The sequence below is a fragment of the Phalaenopsis equestris genome, unplaced genomic scaffold (assembly GCF_001263595.1).
Source record: "Phalaenopsis equestris unplaced genomic scaffold, ASM126359v1 Scaffold000694, whole genome shotgun sequence".
Classification (NCBI taxonomy): Eukaryota; Viridiplantae; Streptophyta; class Magnoliopsida; order Asparagales; family Orchidaceae; genus Phalaenopsis; species Phalaenopsis equestris.
In genome coordinates, this window is record NW_018165134.1 from 213258 (window position 1) to 227897 (window position 14640).

At 39.3% G+C, this 14640-nt stretch overlaps 1 protein-coding gene across 3 annotated transcripts in view; it reads left to right on the forward strand.

Annotated features, from left to right (window-relative positions):
- Positions 1-1378: 1378 nt before the first annotated feature.
- Positions 1379-14640, forward strand: part of LOC110030286 (probable galactinol--sucrose galactosyltransferase 2) — a 52827-nt gene continuing 39565 nt past the window's right edge. For 2 of the 3 annotated variants that reach the window (XM_020732926.1, XM_020732927.1), the window contains exons 1-5: positions 1379-1934; positions 3998-4248; positions 4400-4490; positions 4615-4663; positions 4801-4892. In XM_020732926.1, the coding sequence (XP_020588585.1) occupies positions 1624-1934; positions 3998-4248; positions 4400-4490; positions 4615-4663; positions 4801-4892 (794 nt within the window). In that variant the 5' untranslated portion in view covers positions 1379-1623. The other variant, XM_020732928.1, reaches the window with a different exon arrangement.

A 14640-nucleotide genomic window follows, 5' to 3' on the forward strand; every position in this document is an offset into this window, starting at 1 on the left:
AAGTTGTTACATGGCATGTCAATCTACCTAGATGAATGTGCAGTATAATCTAGATGAATGTGCAGTACAATCTTTTAGCATTGACCAACCATAAACCTGTCTAAAATAATCATACTAATATAAGCTTCCTCTTTCTTTTTTTACTTTATAAACAATTTCATGGCTTAAAGAACAACCATAGCCATGCAACTTTATCCCCAGCTAAGCCCCTCTCAAAACGCTGGCAGTAATCCTCTGTGTGTGCTACCAAAGCAATATGACCAAGAAAACCTTTTGTATTAACCCTATCAAATTAAACTTTGCTGCAAAAACTTTGCCTTTTGTGTTAAGCCCATCAAATTAAACTTTGTTACCAAAACTTTGCTTTTTATATTAAGCCCACCAAATTAAACTTTACTACCAAAGCAATATGACCAAGAAAACCAAAATCAATTTCAATGCTCATTTAAAACCAAATATATAAGAATAAAAACATAAATCGTATCCTTCAGCACATCAAATGTGATTACGAAATGAGATACATATATACTAGTGAATGAGTTATCAGAAAGATCGAACCCATGAAGGTTCATTGAATATAAATAAATTGTTTTAAGAATCTTGTCAAAGCTATTGAATCATTATACTAGAAACTTATTATTTTAAAGAAATTATTTTAAAGCTGTAATATGAATTCTGGAATCATTATACTATAAACTTAATAAAAAAAAACAAATACTTAATAAAATTGAAATTATTAAAGGCATTTAAAAGAACATTTGTAAATTAACTTAGTCTTTTAACTGCAATTTGTAAATTTCCCAATGAATTTTGGTTTTCCGCTGCTGGATTCGGGCGATGGATTGTTCGCTGCTGAATCCGGCGTCGAACGGCTGTCACGGGAGCGAGAGGTGAAGCGTTGTTGGATCCGACGTCGAACGACTAGGTTACGGGAGCGAGCGACAAAGCCTTGTTGGATCCGACGTCGAACGGCTTGGTGACGGGAGTGAGAGGCGAAGCTTTGCTGGATCAGGCTTCGAACAGAGGTCACGGGAGCAAGAGGCGAAGTGCGGCGTCGAACGGCTAGGGTCACGGGAGCAAGAGGCGAAAGAAAAAGAGGCAAGGTCACGAGAGCAAAGTAGGGGAGCAAAGTAGGGATCGAGGGTTAATAGGTCAATCAGAATCTCAAAACGCCCTTGTCTTTTACAATTTCCAAAATGCAGTTTCCAATAATCTCTTAATAAGTGGGAACCAAACAGTGATGTTATAACCTCCCCCAAATGGGTCTTAAGTTTGGACAAAATTGTGCTTAGCTAATCAAGCTCAGTATTAAGTTCGAGCTTGGCACTGTTTCACCGTGGCAATGAAATGGAATTAATTATAAATTATTAGGTTAGCAAATTAGCCTCTCCAATCGCTCGCGTTCTTTCGTTTTTCTCATTATCCGTTGGCTATCATGTCATCCCGACTTCCACTCCCATCAATCCTCTGCACACCAATCCTTCAAAGGAACAAAATCAAAGCAGCTGTCTTCGGTATTTTAGGAGCACCATTCGTCCATATTTTTTCCTTGTACCATTTTCAGAGGGGCCGTAGATTTCTAGTCTTCCAACGTAGGATTCTCCACCTCCCGTTAATTCTTCAATGGCCATAATCTGTTCCACTGTTAACTCACTCCATCTTGAACCGAGCTTTGCTTTCTTTTTGCCATCCAAATCCAATGGTATTGCGCTGAACAGTCGGCGCCTGAGATTCCCTGAGACATGGAAGCATTCCATGAGCCAGGCCAACAAAAGCTTCATACAAAACGGAGTGTTGAGGATCAATGGGAGGGAGCCACTCTCGAGTGTGCCAGAGAATGTCGTGGTCACTCCTTCTTCGAATGGGTCGTTGTTCTTGGGAGCAGTCTCACAGGAGGCGAGCAGCCGCCATATCTTCAAGCTAGGTGTTGTCAAGTAAGTTCTGGTGGCTTTTATACTTGGTTTCTTGCTGTTTCCGTTGCCTTATTTTGTGAAGTTTGAACGCTGCTTATTGCCTTGTTCAGAGGCTTTTTCTGAAATGATTTTGAATTCTGTCTCGATAACACCAATGACTGATAATGTTTTCAAATTACAATATATGGTAGTTGATTGCTTGTAACTTGATACTGTGGGGATATAATTATGTTCTTACAGATCTGGATGCAGCCAGACGAAGATAAAAAATCTTGTTTGATTGGTATTTGCCTCATAATGGATTTCAGATAAATTTGGAAAGTAATGTGCGTTAAAATGGCGAATATAAGCTATGTTTGCTGCATATAATCTTTTGGAGAAAAATCACACATAGAGTATTTTAGACTTTACCTTGCATAGTTATAAATATGTTGCCGTGAAAAGTAATTTGCTATAATCACTTACTAATAATACTTTTGTAGAAAGGGATTTAGCGTCTGTTTGGGTTCGCTGTAGCTGTTTGAAGAAGCAACTGTGAAGCCGCTAAAGAAGAAACTGTTGTTCAAAAAGCTGCAGCGACTATTACAAATTTTTTTTTAACAGAATTCAGATCACAACTTTCTAGTTGTCACTGCAGGTCGCCAAGTTTGATTTGAAAACACAACTTTAAGCTGCAACTAATTGAGAACACAAACAAAACACAGTTTTGTCAAACAAGAAAAACTACGGTGCGACACGACACTGCTACCGCATTGCCGCCCCAAACACACCTTTAATAAAATAGATGTTTCATTGCTTTGAGTTACAAAACAAGAGGTATGCGAGGTTTGATTTTATTCTAATTACATTATAATTTAGAATCAAATTGATCTTCTTGACACCTAAATTATTATCAGAAATATTTGAATTGGCATTTTCAATTCATTCCTGATGTACTATCATTAGTGTTGAATATCTTCTTTACAAATCAGTTTAAACTTAATCTATTCTCCTTTTATGTATCTTGAAACAAAGAAATCTAAGTATTTACACATCAGTTAAATTCAATTGAACCATACCATTCATTCCGCTTTGATTTCAATTTGGAATTGGAAACATATGAAATATATTTAGAATGCTTTTGGAATTTTAACTTTTTTTAAAATTTGTTGTTTTTCCTTTATTTGGCTGCACAATTTTATACGGTATAACAAAGAAATCTAAGAAGAAAATGAAGCAGTACACTATAATTTTTTCAGGAGTGTATGACAGAGAATCAAAGGAGGATATTTGATCAAAAGATCATGACATGTTTATAATAATTACAAGGCAAATGTTTTGAACTATAAAAATCTAAGTCAATATTATATTGGTTTTTATTTTCTTATCAAATGTCTTCACTGTAGCCATTGATAAAAAATTTCTAACAGAAGTTGCTGACCCATTTTGTCCCAATTCCTGCTATTCTTTTCCTTTGTATTTCATTCTTGTCATCATAACAAGCTTCCAGACATTTGAATCAAATTCAAGCTGTAAAAGTAAATAGGATTTTGGACTAGAATAAGAATATTGCTTATCCTTTTTTCGATACTCTAGTATAGTTTATTTTATTTATTTATTTTTGTTTTTGCTAAGTAATAAATGACAGGCCTCTCTATTAGCAAAATGTGCTGCATCAGTTTCTGGAAGTCTAATGATTGTCATGAAAATTGACTCTGGAGAGGAAGCTTTCCGTGTTTAGAGCATTAAATAGCCTATTTACTTGCTTGCATGGTTAATCGTTTAAAGTACAATTGCTCTTTTATTTTTTGAGCAAGTTAGATGTTGCTTATGAAAATTTGAGTATCTTCATGGAAATTAACTCTGGCACAATGCTTAACCTTCAAGAATCATACTGCTTTAGTTTATGTAAGTTTGTCTATCTTCATAAAAGTTGACTCTGGAGAGGAATCATCCAGAGTTTAGAGAGTTCCAGTGCATGGCCAGTTCTGCTTGCTTGCATGCTTAAATGTTTCATGTACAGAGTGCCTTTTTGCTTTTTGATTGAGTTAGATGTTGAGAGATTTTGATATTACAGATCTAATGGCACTATGATTTGGCTGCAGGGATTTCCCGCTTCTTTCCTTGTTCAGATTTAAGATATGGTGGATGATACCTCGAATAGGCCATTCAGGAAGTGATATCCCAGCAGAGACACAGTTACTACTTCTAGAAGCAAAGGCTAATGGAGATGAGAGTCCAAAAGCTGATAAAGCTTTACGATTCTACATTTTGTTTTTGCCAGTGTTAGATGGCCAATTTAGAAGCAGTTTACAAGGGAACTCTTCAAATGAGCTTGAGTTTTGCATAGAAAGTGGTAGCGATCAACCCTAAAGATCGTGTTCTTATATCTAGATTTTATGCTAAGGATTTGAAAGACGATGGTGAATGCTGTCTATTGGCTGGTATTGTTTTTTTAGAGAATATTTTCACTGTTGATACCTTACATAGCTAACTTTTCCTCGTAGGGGATCCCTTTGTCAAGTCATCTAAGTTCCTTGAGGTAGTTCTTGTAAATTATGGCGAAGATCCTTACCATCTTGTGAAAGAGTCGATAAAGTAAGTCCCTTTGTTCTCTCAATAAATATGTACCTCATAATTGATTCTTCTTTATTTTCCAAATCTTTTGGGGGTGCTGTTATGTATTCATATGGAGTTGATCCCAAATTGATCTATCACACAGAATATTGCATGAGAAAAAAGGCACTTTTTTGCCATGCGAAAATAAACAGGCAAGTCAATGTCTTTTACTTTAGTTTTAATTATAATTTATGAAATTCTCGCAACAATAGGCGGTGGATTTTATATATATATTTTTTCTTGATATTGCAAAAAAATAAAGATTTGTTTCTTCTTACTATTGAAACAGATGCCAGGAATGCTAGATTGGTTTGGTTGGTGCACATGGGATGCTTTTTATCATGATGTAAGTCCTCAGGGAATCACAAAAGGTCTAAGGAGGTATTTGTTCTTAATCCCTTCATGATCCTTTAATTGCTTGTTTGTTTTATGCAAATGCTTTTCCATGCACATGTCCAACTGTCTATTCTATGCATGCTATTTGGTACCAAGGACAAAAAGGCTTGTGTCATTTAAGATATTACTTTGTCCATGATCCTAACCTGGCGGTTGTTTAGTTCACCAACATCTGCCATAATGTCATGTTATCAATAAATCTCTATTTGTTTGCTTCACTATCATGTTATCAATAGATCTCTATTTGTAAAGCAAAAAATGAATAAAGCAGTCGTTGATCTTTCTGGATAAAATTGTATTTTTTAACTTTTACTACATCAAACAAAGCACATTGCATTTAATAGATAGCATTAACATCTAAATAGCATTTTAATTTTGATAACATTGTTATCGACATAATTTGAACCTAATAGCCCCTTAATCTTGGTTTTATTACACTCATGAAAGTAGTGTTTTTTTGGCAACTGAAACTACGAAGAGATATAAGCCATAAAAGTGCTTTTTGCAAGACTTTATAGAGGAGAAAATGGGTTAACTTGTTTTCATGAACAAATCATCATGTATTTGTAAATCATGCTTAGAAAACTATATCTTTTGATGTAGTTTTAAACAAAATATCTGCTTGATTGGATTAAGCATTTAGAAGAATAAGAAAGTCATTAACCCTTTCCAATGTGATCGATTCTAGCTATATGAGTGCATTCATGGAAACTATTTTTGTTAGGAAAACCGTATAACTTTTATATAGGAGCATTAACTTGAAGTGAATTTGATGAATCATAAAGTAACTTGGAAGAGGAGAACATTGGGATGTATGTGCCTCAATTCATATTTTCCTATGTTTATGGGAGAAGAGAAGGTTCATTCACTCAAATTAAAAGTCACAATTGATGTACAAAACAAGTTTACTTAATATGCAGTCCTAAAATTCGAGTAAACTCACCCTCAACAAAGAAAAGAGATGCCTCAAGTCTCATAGAATAAACGAGAAGAAAAAATTACACGAGGGAAGAAAAAAATAAATTAAACTAAGTCCAAAATTGAGAACTACAAAATTTTCTCAAAAAGTTACCTCTGTAACCTTTATGGATTTGGCTTAGTTCTTTTATTTTTTCGAGACAAAATTTTGTTATCATGTAAATGAACTTTCATTGATTTTTTTTCGTTCTTCCGTCCTCTTATTTTCTTCTCCAGTTAACTCACCATTCTGAATAGTCCTTTCTAACTCCCTTGACTATAAAGCCATGCACGAAAAGACTATAAATTGCATAAATAATAATACAAAAAAAATCACGGAAAATTCCTTTCAATTAAATATCTTTATAGAACACAATAAATGTGATTTTAAATCTATCTAAATCGATTTGAAATTTCGACTATAACATTTCCTAAATTACAAATTATTTTTAAAAAATTCAAATGAAATTTTAAATTACTAAAACAAGTATTGATTATCATCCGAACAATCTGATGTTTAAAATTTTTTGTATATCCAACTAAATTATTAAATAAAAAATCTAAAAAATCTTTAATATAGCTCAATAATGTGATAAAAGCATATTCTTCTCTTAAGAAATATGAATATCTCAAACTTATTGAGCATGAAGGTCTATTGCAACTTTTGTAAGACATTGAATTTAAATTTAGTTATACGTTATAGTGTCCAATAATATTATACAACACCAATTGAGTTGTCACGTTAGGCAAATAAGATCCTTTTATAGACTTTATTAGCAAGATTAAGCCCATCTAACCTTACTTTTAACTTGGCTTAGTTATCAATGGCATTAAACTTGATTCGGAGTATATAGTTATTTGCTAAATGTTAACCTTTGTAGACTCTTTGAGAGTTCTAATTTGTTATTTGTTTTTAATCAGATGCTCCATCAATGCTTTTCATTCATGTAAATTATTTAATATTTTACTCAAGACCCTTAATATCTATTGTCGACAAAAAAAATTAATGATGAATTTTGTGAGGATGTTGTCACACCTTGGGTCTAAAAGGCATTTCAACCTTACAACATAGAATGCGATGAAGAAATTGACTTCAAATTTGGGAAAAAGTTTAAAATCCAAGGTGGATTTAAACATATTTTGGTACTTGCAAGAGAAAAGTTCATATATAACTAACTATAGATAGTGAAAGTAAGCAAAGGAAGTTAAATTATATTTTATTATATTAATACATTTCATAACAATAACTCAACAAAAAGACAAAAATAACTAATGCAAAAAGCTGAAATAAACAACTACAACAAAGATTACCTAAACTCACAAAAATACAAATTGAACTACGATATAAATTTAAAAGTATTTAGTGAAATTTTACTTTTGATAAGTTTGGTTATCTCACGATGGTTCACCAAGTAATATTCTTGAACCTATTACAAAGAAAAAGTCACAATGAGCTTAATGACTCATACCTAGCAAGGTGTCTTTGTGTTATCAAATTAATGTAATTTTTGCATTGCATAAATGAAAAGTATCACATGTTTTACATCAGTTTATGATATGGTGATGTTTATGATGATTTGTATGATAAATTATGATGAGCATTGCATTTAGATACTATTTTATCCATATGCAACTATATAAAATATATTCATATATATATTCAAATGTGCTCATCGATCATTTATCATTCCACTATATATTTATTTACACATCTAATATTAGCTTCATCAAGGTACCCTAAATAGGGAATGTTAGGCATCAATTTTATGAAAGTTTAATGATTTTCAAAATAATCATCAATATTTCTTTTTATCATACTTGCCAGATGATATTAATAAAGGTTTTATCGACTGATACACTATCACTCATATTCATACTATTTTCTTATATTAAGAGCATGTGCTTATAAAGTATTAATAATTAATATAGTCAATTATTTCTTAAAATAAAAATTGACTTGTAAGAATTCAATTTATGAATGGCGACTCCGCTGGGGATGAGGTTTTCTCTTCACCACGAGAGTTTTGCTCTTGCGGATTCTAGAGTATCCGCAAGAACAACAACTTCTACGGTGAAGAAACTACCTCGTTTCATGTGTGGAGTTGTCTATTCGGGTGTATGTGTCTGTTCTATGGAGCCATCGGGAGTAGTGTGTTCTATCCTTCTGAAGGGGCTCTGCTTGCCTTTTTGATGACCTAGCTTCTTTCTTGTCGAAGCGCCACTGTTTGTTGCGTCTAGCTAGACCTTGGATTTCAGATCCGCGTTTCAGCTGCTAAGGTTAGCAACTTGGAGCACTTCCGTCCCTTTTTATACCCTCGACAGGTCGGTCGTTGCATTTTCGCATTCATCTATGTTGTTGCACTTTGTTTTGATTGTTTTCTTTGACCTTTCTGTTTTGTAATCGTTATCTATTTCTGCTTGACAGACATGACGAGCGAAAAGATGGTTACGATTGCTACTGCAGAGGGAAACACAATGTCTTTTTCCCCGAATATTTTCAGTGCTCTCGAAGGCACTATCACATTTGGTTTTTTCGAGCACCCTGTTCGGATTACCATAGGTAATCCTACGCCTGCTAAGGCATCTGCTTTGTGCTCTCCCCCTCGAAAGGGGAGTCGTGCATGTTGAGCTATCCCGACTGCGGCAGCTTGCGTCGAGTCTGCCTTTCTTGCGAAGAAGAAGCCAACGCCTAATGGCGATGTGTCGCAACGCCCTTCAGTATTCTCTAGATTTTCAGGCCGTTCCATCGTTTTTTCACGATTGTTTCTGCATTTAACAAATGAGTCTTCACTCGACACTGCTGTCGCTACTATTGCCCCTGCTCCTGTTGCGTGTTCGACCCCTATTGCTCCGAATCCATCTGAGGCTGCTCCCACCCCGAAGTTGGGCAGGAGGGCCCGGAAGACCAGAAACAGGTTGTCGCAGATCAAGCAACAGGCCCCTTCTACTGTTCTAGTTCCAGCCCAGGTATAGTCTTCGATTCCACTGGATGAGAATTAGTTTGAAGTTTTTTCTGACTGCGTGGACTACGTTCCCTCCAGCATTACTAGGTGACGTTCCCTGCCTCGTGACACAAGTTCTTTGCCACTCACTGTCCATTTTGACCGTGCTGCTACGAATTTTCTGACAAAGGAAATCGTCGGAGCAGTTACCTCCATGATAGGACATGGTCGAGTCACTAGGGAGAAGCTCATGGCTCAGGTTTCAGAGACGTCCGATCAGGTCATGGAGCAACTCTCCATTGTTTCTCGCCCACGACATCCTCGTATCAGGAGACCGTGGTCCGCCTGTCGGTTCGCTACGAGTTCGGGGTACTTGCGCTTCGTAGTACAGACCGTCGAGCCCATTCAGGAGTCCCGAGAGGCTTCGGATATGGAGTTTGACGGGACTATCCCAGAGCTTGGTTATGTTCCTTTTACCAACACTTCTATAGCGGCGATGGTCGAAGCTCTTGCTGTATTTCCTTCCATTAATGATAATAAAAATATGAGTTTGTTTTCTTAATGTTCTTTTGGTTCGAGTCAGTACCCTGCTTTTACAATTTTTGGTAGCGAGGCGAGATCCGGGACGCACCCCCGCCGATACTCCTCGCATTCATATTTGAGAAAGGGCTATCGCCCATCTGAGAGGAGGTGGGTCCGAAAGAGCTCCACCCTTGTTCCTCTTATAGTTTCACCTCTTGTTACGGGGGCTAATGTCTCGGTTTCGGGACAAGTCTCTCTTCCAGTTGATCGCAGCTTAGAGCTACCTAGGGATAACCCGAGGGTGGGCCTGAGTTCGATCTCGAGGAAAATTTGTCTAGTGGATTCTCTGCTGTTCCTGACAACATTCTCGAAGAGGATGATCTCCTCAGAGAGGAGCTTCGCGATTCTAAAATGTCAAAGCATTATGTTTTTGTAGTGACCACTCAGAGTCAAAGATCATCTACCGACAATTTGTCACATGACCTCGAGGAGACTGATCGTCATGAGCCCGCAGAGGTTCAGAATGCCCCTGTGATTGATCAAAAGGGACCCACTCTCAAGAAAACTATTATCATTCTACAGGGTCAGATAGCAATTCTCACTGCACAAATTGCTGCGTTACAGACCGACCGAGCTGGATCTGACGTAGCCCCACCTCCGATACAGGTAGAGACTCGTTTAGTGAGGCCCGTCGTGCCGCCTGAACCGACAAGACCAGTTCATATTACCTCTTCTGATATTGCTCAAATTGAATAAGCACAGTTCGACTCGCATCTATAGTCTTTAATAGATGCGAAAGTAAAAGCCCCCATGACAGCTCAGCAGAGAAACCATAGTACGCCGAGGTTGACCCTACCCCGAGGCATACAAGTATATACCATATCATCTGAGATCAGTCCCTCCGCTTTTAAAACTTTTCGATGAGGTAGGGAATCCTCGCCAACACATTGCCCAGTTTCGTGCGTTGTAATCTACCTTGCTGGGTCCCCTGAAGAGGATATCCAGGAAATCCGCCTGCGAAGTGGCAAACTCCATCCACCAAGGGTGATTAAACCCACCTCACTCATATGAGATAAGGAGATCGTTACCCAGGAGGTAGATGTTGCCCAGAGCAAAGAGGCTAAAAACCCTACTAGCAAGGTATATTACAACGTGCTAGCGCACTTGCAAAGGTTGCCAGCGTCATTATGCATCTACGATGCTCTCCTTCTGTCCTCCGAATTGAGGGAGATTTTAATGAGCGCTCTTTTGGAGCCTGATGTCTTCCATGCTTACTACACTGAAGAGATGATGAAGGAGGTAGATTTTCCACAAGAGATAACACGTTGTAATCTACCTTGCTAGTAGGGTTTTTAGCCTCTTTCCTATGGGCAGGGGCTTTATGGGGATCATCTACCTCTTGGGTAACGATCTTCTTATCTCGTCTGAGTGAGGTGGGGTTAACCACCCTTGGTGGAAGGTGTTTGTCACTTCGCAAGCGGATTTCCTGGATATCCTCGTCAGGGGACCTAGCGAGCTCACTCTCAACGAGACATGTCAGGGGAGCGGGCTCTATAGAAAAAACGTGAGGGAGATACGTCTCACCTACATCTTCTGACGAATCACTCAAGTCGTCACGGATGCGATAAGCGCCATCAAAGGAGGACAACAATGGATTTTGCTCATCTTCTTCGCTAAAAACATTTGCGTCGAAACCATGAGAACTAACCACAAACACAGAAAAATACTCAGAAACGTTCTTCTTCATTGCTTCATCAATAGTACAAAATGCTTCAGAGAGAACAAACTCCTGCTCTGAGCTCATATCAATAGCAAAAAAAAAGATCGTACATTAACCGCACAAACTGTAATAGAAGTAGTAGCAAAAGTAGTTGGGACGACCGTAACGACTTTGGCTGATCCTCGTGCAGAACGCTTCTCAGGTACGGCTCTGAGATTTCTCTTTCCTTCCTGATAGCGGGTTTCAAGACAATTTTTGAAAACACAACAATCCTCAAGTACATAACCCAAGTGTCTATGGTAGGGATAGTAGTCAGACTCCTGAACATTGTCTGCTTCTTCTGGTTTCCTTGGATTAGGAGGTTGCATCTTCTGTTTGAGGAGATTCTTGAAGATTCTTTTGAGGCGATCTATTTTGAAAGAATATGGTCGGGATTTCTTCTGATCTGAGGTCTGACCCTTTCACTTTTGAAGAGAGGGGTGAGCTTGCTCGGCGGACAGGACGGGTCTTTTTAGCCTATCATCGACTGTCGTCAAAGTTAAACTCTCCTCCGTCCTTCTTAAAGGGACGGCTGAAAAAAGCTTTTTGCCTTTAGCTCTATCATTTGATTTTAAAACCAAAGATTCTGCATTGTTTTGCAGGCTAGCCACCCTTTCTATCAAAACTTCAAAAGTTTTTATGGGGGTGATCTTGAGCAAAACAGAGATTAGACCCTTGATTTTACCCATGAAATGCGCGACAACATGCTGCTTCTGAAGGACTGACTCACACTTCATACTCAAGTTGCGCCACCGGATAATGAAATTGATTAAGGGCTCATTGGTATTCTGACGCGCTAAAATTAAATCATTTAAGGTGACTCGGTGATGTGCGCCAACAAAACGTTTCATGAATGCATCTTCTAGTTTGGAGAACGTTCTAAAGGTGTTGTTTGGTAAATCAACATATCATTCAAAAACAAATCCGCCCAAACTAGTAACAAAGAGACGAATGCGCAGAGCATCATTACTCCCAACATTGCAACACAACACACGAAACTGGGCAATGTGTTGGCGAGGATTCCCCACCCCATTGAAAAGTTTAAAAAGATGAGGGACAAATCCCGGAGGATATGGTACATACTCGTATGCCTCGGGGTAGGGTCTACCTCGGCGTACTATGACTTCTCCCTAGTGAGCTGCTAGGGCGGCTTTTACTTTTGCATCTATTAAAGTCTGTAAATGCGAGTCGGACCGTGTTTGCTCAACTTGAGCAATGTCAGAAGAGGTAACATGAACTGGTCTTGTCGGTTTATGCAGCACGATGGACGTCACTAAACATGTCTCTACCTGTGTCGGAGGTGAAGCTATGTCGGATCCAGCTCGGTCGGCCTATAGCACAGTGATTTGCGCAGTGAGGATTGCTATCTGGCCCTGTAGAAGGGCTATAGTTTCTTCGGGAGTGGGGCTCCCTTGATCAATCCCAGGGGCGTTCTGAGCCTCTATGGGCTCATGACGGTCAGTCTCCTCGAGGTCATGTGACGGATCGTCGGTAAAGGATCTTTGACCCCGAGTGGTCATTACGAAAACATAATGCTTTGCCATTTCATAATCGTGAAGCTCCTCTCCGAGGAGATCATCCTCTTCGAGGAGGTTGTCAGGAACATCAGAGAATCCACTAGACAAGTTTTCCTCAGGATCGAACTCAGGCCCACCCTCAAGGTTATCCCGAGGTAGCTCTAAGCTGTGATCAACTGAAAGAGAGACTTGTCCCGAAACTGAGACATTAGCCCGCGTAACAGGAGGTGAAACTGTAAGAGGTACAACGGTGGAGTTCTTTCGAACCCATCTCTCAGGTGGGCGATAACCCTTTCTCAAATACTAATGCGAGGAGTATCGGCGGGGGTGTGCCCCGGATCTTGCCTCGCTACCAAAAACTGTAGAAGCAGGATACCGGTTCGAAGCATGAGAACAGTGAGAAAACAAACCCTTATTTTATTATCATTAATGGAAGGAGGTATAGTAAGAACTGCGAGTATAGTTGCTATAGAAGTGGTGGTAAAAGGAACAAAACCAACCTTTGGGATAGTCTCATCAAACTCCATATCTGAAGCCTCTCGGGACTCTTGATGGGCTCGATGGTCTGTACTACGAAACTCAAGTACCTCGAACTCGTAGCGGACCGACAGACGGACCTCGGTCTCCTTCTACGAGGATGTCGTGCGCGAGAAGCGGTGGAGAGTTGTTTTATGACCAGTTCGGACGTCTCTGAAACCTGAGCCACGAACTTCTCCTTAGTGACTGGACTCTGTCCTATCATAGAGGTAACTGCTCCGACGATTTTCTTTGTCAGAAAATTCGAAGCAGCACGGTTAAAATGGACAGTGGGTGGCAAAGAACTCATGTCCCGAGGCGGGGAATGCCTTCTAGCAATTCTGGCGGGAACGTAGTCCACGCAAACAGAAAGAACAACAAACCGATTCTCATCTAGTGGAATCGAAGACTCTATCTGGGTTGGAACTATAACAATAGGAGGGACCTGCTGCTTGATCTGCAACAAACCTGTTTCTAGTCTTTCGGGCTCTCCTGCCCAACTTTGGGGTGGGAGCAGCCTATAGGGACTCAGAGCAACAAGCGCCGAACTCGCAATAGGGGCAACAGTAGCGACAACAGTGTCGCGTGAAGACTCATCTGCTAAAGACAGGGATAACCGTGAAAAAATGGAGCGACCCGACAATCTAGAGAAGACTGAAGGGCGCTGCGACACCTCGCCATCACACGTTGGCCTCTTCTTCACAGGAGAGGCAGGCTTGACGCAAGCTACCGTAGTCGGGACAGCTCGACATGCACGACTCCCCTTTCGAGGGGGAGGGCACAGAGCAGACGCCTTAGCAGGCTTAGGATTATCTATGTTAATCCGAACTGGGTGCTCGAAAGAGCCAAATGTGATAGTGCCTTCGAGAACACTGAAAATACTCCTGGAAAAAGAAACAGTGTTTCCCCCGACAGTAGCAATCGTAACCATCTTTTCGTTCGTCATGTCTGTCAAGCAGAAAGAGATAACGATTACAAAATAGAAAGGTAAAAAAAAAACAATCAAAACAAAGTGCAATGACATCGATGAAAGCGAAAATGCGGAGACCGACCTGTCGAGGGTACAAAAAAGGGACGAAAGTGCTCTAAGTTGCTAACCATAGCAATTGGAACACAGATCTTAAATCCAAGGTATAATTAGACAGAACAGTGGCGCTTCGACGAGAAAGAAGCTAGGTCATCAAACAGGCAAGCAGAACCCCTTCAGATGGAGAGAATACACTACTCCTGGTGGCTACACAGAACAGAAACACACACCCGAATAGACAACTCCACACATGAAACGAGGTAGTTTCTTCCCCGTAGGAGTAGTTCTTGCGGATACTCTAGAATTCACAAGAGCAAAACTCTCGTGGTGAAGAGAAAGCCTTATCCCCAGCGGAGTCGCTATTCTTTTTTCGTTCGTTTTTCTCTTTTATTTTAGGAGTCGCCAGCCTCTCGATCGTTATATACTTCCCTTTTCCGAATAAGTCTCTCTTCCGGGGTATGTAAATAAAAAAAAAGAGAGGAACCGGAAAAGA